This window comes from Carlito syrichta, unplaced genomic scaffold, assembly GCF_000164805.1.
Source record: "Carlito syrichta isolate Samal-C Ts95f unplaced genomic scaffold, Tarsius_syrichta-2.0.1 Scaffold97032, whole genome shotgun sequence".
NCBI lineage: Eukaryota > Metazoa > Chordata > Mammalia > Primates > Tarsiidae > Carlito > Carlito syrichta.
In genome coordinates, this window is record NW_007041128.1 from 165,492 (window position 1) to 168,275 (window position 2,784).

At 47.3% G+C, this 2,784-nt stretch overlaps 1 protein-coding gene across 1 annotated transcript in view; it reads left to right on the forward strand.

The window, feature by feature from the left end:
* Positions 1-4: 4 nt before the first annotated feature.
* CENPP (centromere protein P) overlaps positions 5-2,784 on the forward strand; it is a gene marked incomplete at its 5' end in the record, with an annotated part of 66,268 nt that continues 63,488 nt past the window's right edge. Inside the window, one exon of the mRNA XM_021714751.1 lies at positions 5-27. Coding sequence (XP_021570426.1) covers positions 5-27 — 23 coding nt within the window. The remainder of the gene's footprint in view (positions 28-2,784) is intronic.

Below are 2,784 nucleotides of genomic sequence, written 5' to 3' on the forward strand. Positions count from 1 at the left end.
GCCCTGGGAAGAGACGTCCGGAGTCCCGTACGTAGGCCCTGCCCTGCCTCTCGTGTTCGCCCGCCTGTTCCCGGGCCAGGTGGTGAATCTCCACAGACATCCCGCTCTTCCTCCCGGCCAGGTCCTTGCAGAAAACTGTGGCTTGGGACCTCCCCTCCCCCCACTAAAAAAAGAGTGGGCATGAAACTAGTATCGACCCTGTAACGACAGCGGAGTTGTGAGCACCGTGTCTGGAGCTCTGTTAAGGAACGCATCGCTGTGTATATAGCTCAGTTAATCGCAGTCGTCCTTGTTGATGGCTCTCGCGAAGCACGTCTTGCTTATCTTCCTGGCTAGATCATCTTGCCTTGGCAGGCAGCGGTGCCCAGTTGGGATTTAATGACTCCATTTGGTTTCGTGGCATTTAGAAAAAATGGGTCAGATATTCGTGACAAGTGGTATACGCTCTTCGTTTGTGGTAAATGATAAAGTTTCCTTTAAAAAGCAACTTAGGTAAAACAAAATAAGTTTATGTAAAGAAAAACAGTTATTACAGCCTGTAGGATAATTTGATAGTTCTCTTACATAGGTGCTGTTGTTAACCCTGTTTTACTAGTTTAGGAAACAGGCTTGGAGAAGTTAAGTAACTTGCCCAAGGTTCCAGAGAAAGGAAGTGTCAGCTGGATTGGGACCCAAAGATCTAATTCCCAAGTCCAAACACTTTTTGTTTATCGGAGGAGAGGGAGAAAAAAGGTTTATAACAGTTAATTATGTATTTATCATCTCAAACATGTCAGCTACTGGAAACCATAAACTACATTTTTTGAGTCAAGACCTTCTTGAAATGGGGACCAAAGGGAGGCCCAAATTTTACCTGTACGTTAACTATTTGTATACCTAATCCTGAATTGTACCCCACATCTTTAAAGTTAAAAAAAAACTTACGCCGGGCTCGGTGGCTCAGCCTGTAATCCCACGCCTTTGGGAGGCTGAGGTGAGTGGATCGCCTGAGCCCGCGGGTTCGAGACCCGCCTGGGCAGCGAGACCTCATCTCGACAATAAATCAAAAAAATCAGCCGGGCGTGGTAGCGCGTGCCTGTAATTCCGGCTACGCGGAAGGCTGAGGCGGAAGGATCGCCGGAGCCCAGCGGGTCGAGGCTGCGGTGGCCGGGAGCGGCCATTGCACTCCAGTCTGGGTGACAGAGTGAGACTCCAACTCAAAATAAACAAACAAACAAAAAACAAACAAAAAAACTTACTTGACAGGTGCAGAGAGAATGAGATTTTCCTGAACTAACTAAGCAATTGGCAGAAGATGGGAAGAATGTGGCCTAAAGCAGTGGTTGCATGCATGTCCTTTGTTGTCATGAAAGTAAAGGAAGCTGTGACTGGTAAAAGGGAATAGGAAACAGGTGAACAGGGCACGTGACTGCTTCTCCACAAATGAGAGTAAGTGTATTAAAGATTCTTGTTATTTGAGCCGTGCCTTATAGATTGGAAGCTTGAGCATCGCCTGAGAGTTTGTCAGGACTACAGACTTAGCCTTACCCTGAGCTACTGGATCAGCATCTGCATTTTAAAAAGACACCTTGCTGGCCGGGCTCTGTGGTTCAGCCTGTAATCCCAGCACTTTGGGAGGCTGAGACAAGAGGGTTACCTGAGCCCAAGGGTTCAAGACCAGCCTGGGCAACTTGGCGAGACCTCATCTCTATAATAAATCACAAAAATTAGCCGGGTGTGGTGGTATGCATCTGTAGTTCCAGCTACTTGGAAGGCTGAGGCCGAAGGATCGCCTGAGCCCACAGGTTGAGGCTGCAGTGGCCGCGAGCTCAGTGGCCTTGAGCATGCCACTGCATTCCAGCCTGAGTGACGAGTGAGACTCCAACTCAAAAATAATAATTAATAAAAAGAAGCCTTGTTCTAACAGATAATCTGTATGCATACTTTCAAGAAGCATTCTAAGGGAAAAAGCGGTTCCTTTACTGTTATTAGCCCAGGATAATATAGTAGCATCAACTAAGAAATCATGAGATCTTCAAATTTGGAGAGGAGACTTTATTTCATATAAAGGGTTACAGCCTGCAAAGCGGCCATCCCGACAGGGCTGGAGGCCTCTCGCAGAGTTCAAAGGTGGGCACTTGGAGGGAGGAGGGTTGAGGGCAGGGATTTATGCTGAACTGGTTGGCCAAGTGTATGGTTGGCCAGTGTAGGTATTCAACAGGTTATAGGCAGAGCTATGAATATTCATGAAGTGTGTGTGGGGGGGAACATGAGCATGTATACTAAATAAACATAAATGTTACCCGGATCCCATGTCCATTTTGGGATGGAGACTTAACTTTTTTTTTTTTTTTTGAGTTGGAGTCTCACTCTGTCGCCCAGGCTGGAGTGCAATAGCACACTCATGGCCACTGCAGCCTCCACCTGCTGGGCTCAGGCAATCCTGCTTCAGCCTTCTAAGTAGATGGAACTACAGATGTGCACTACCATGCCTGGCTATTTTTTATTTTTTATTTTTTGTTGTAGTGACAAGGTCTTGACAAGTTGCCCAGGCTGGTCTCGAACCCCTGGGCTCAGGTAATCTCACCTCAACCTCCCAAAGTGCTGGGATTACAGGCATGAGCCACCGTGCCCGGCTTCACCATTGACTTTTAAACTCAAATTGTGTGTGGCTCAGTCTGTAATTCCAGCACTTTGGGAGGCCGGGGCAAGTGGATTGCCTGAGCCTGTGGGTTCAAGACCAGCCTGGGCAACATGGTAAGAACTTGTCTCTACAATAAATAAAATTAGCTGGGCGTACTAGCT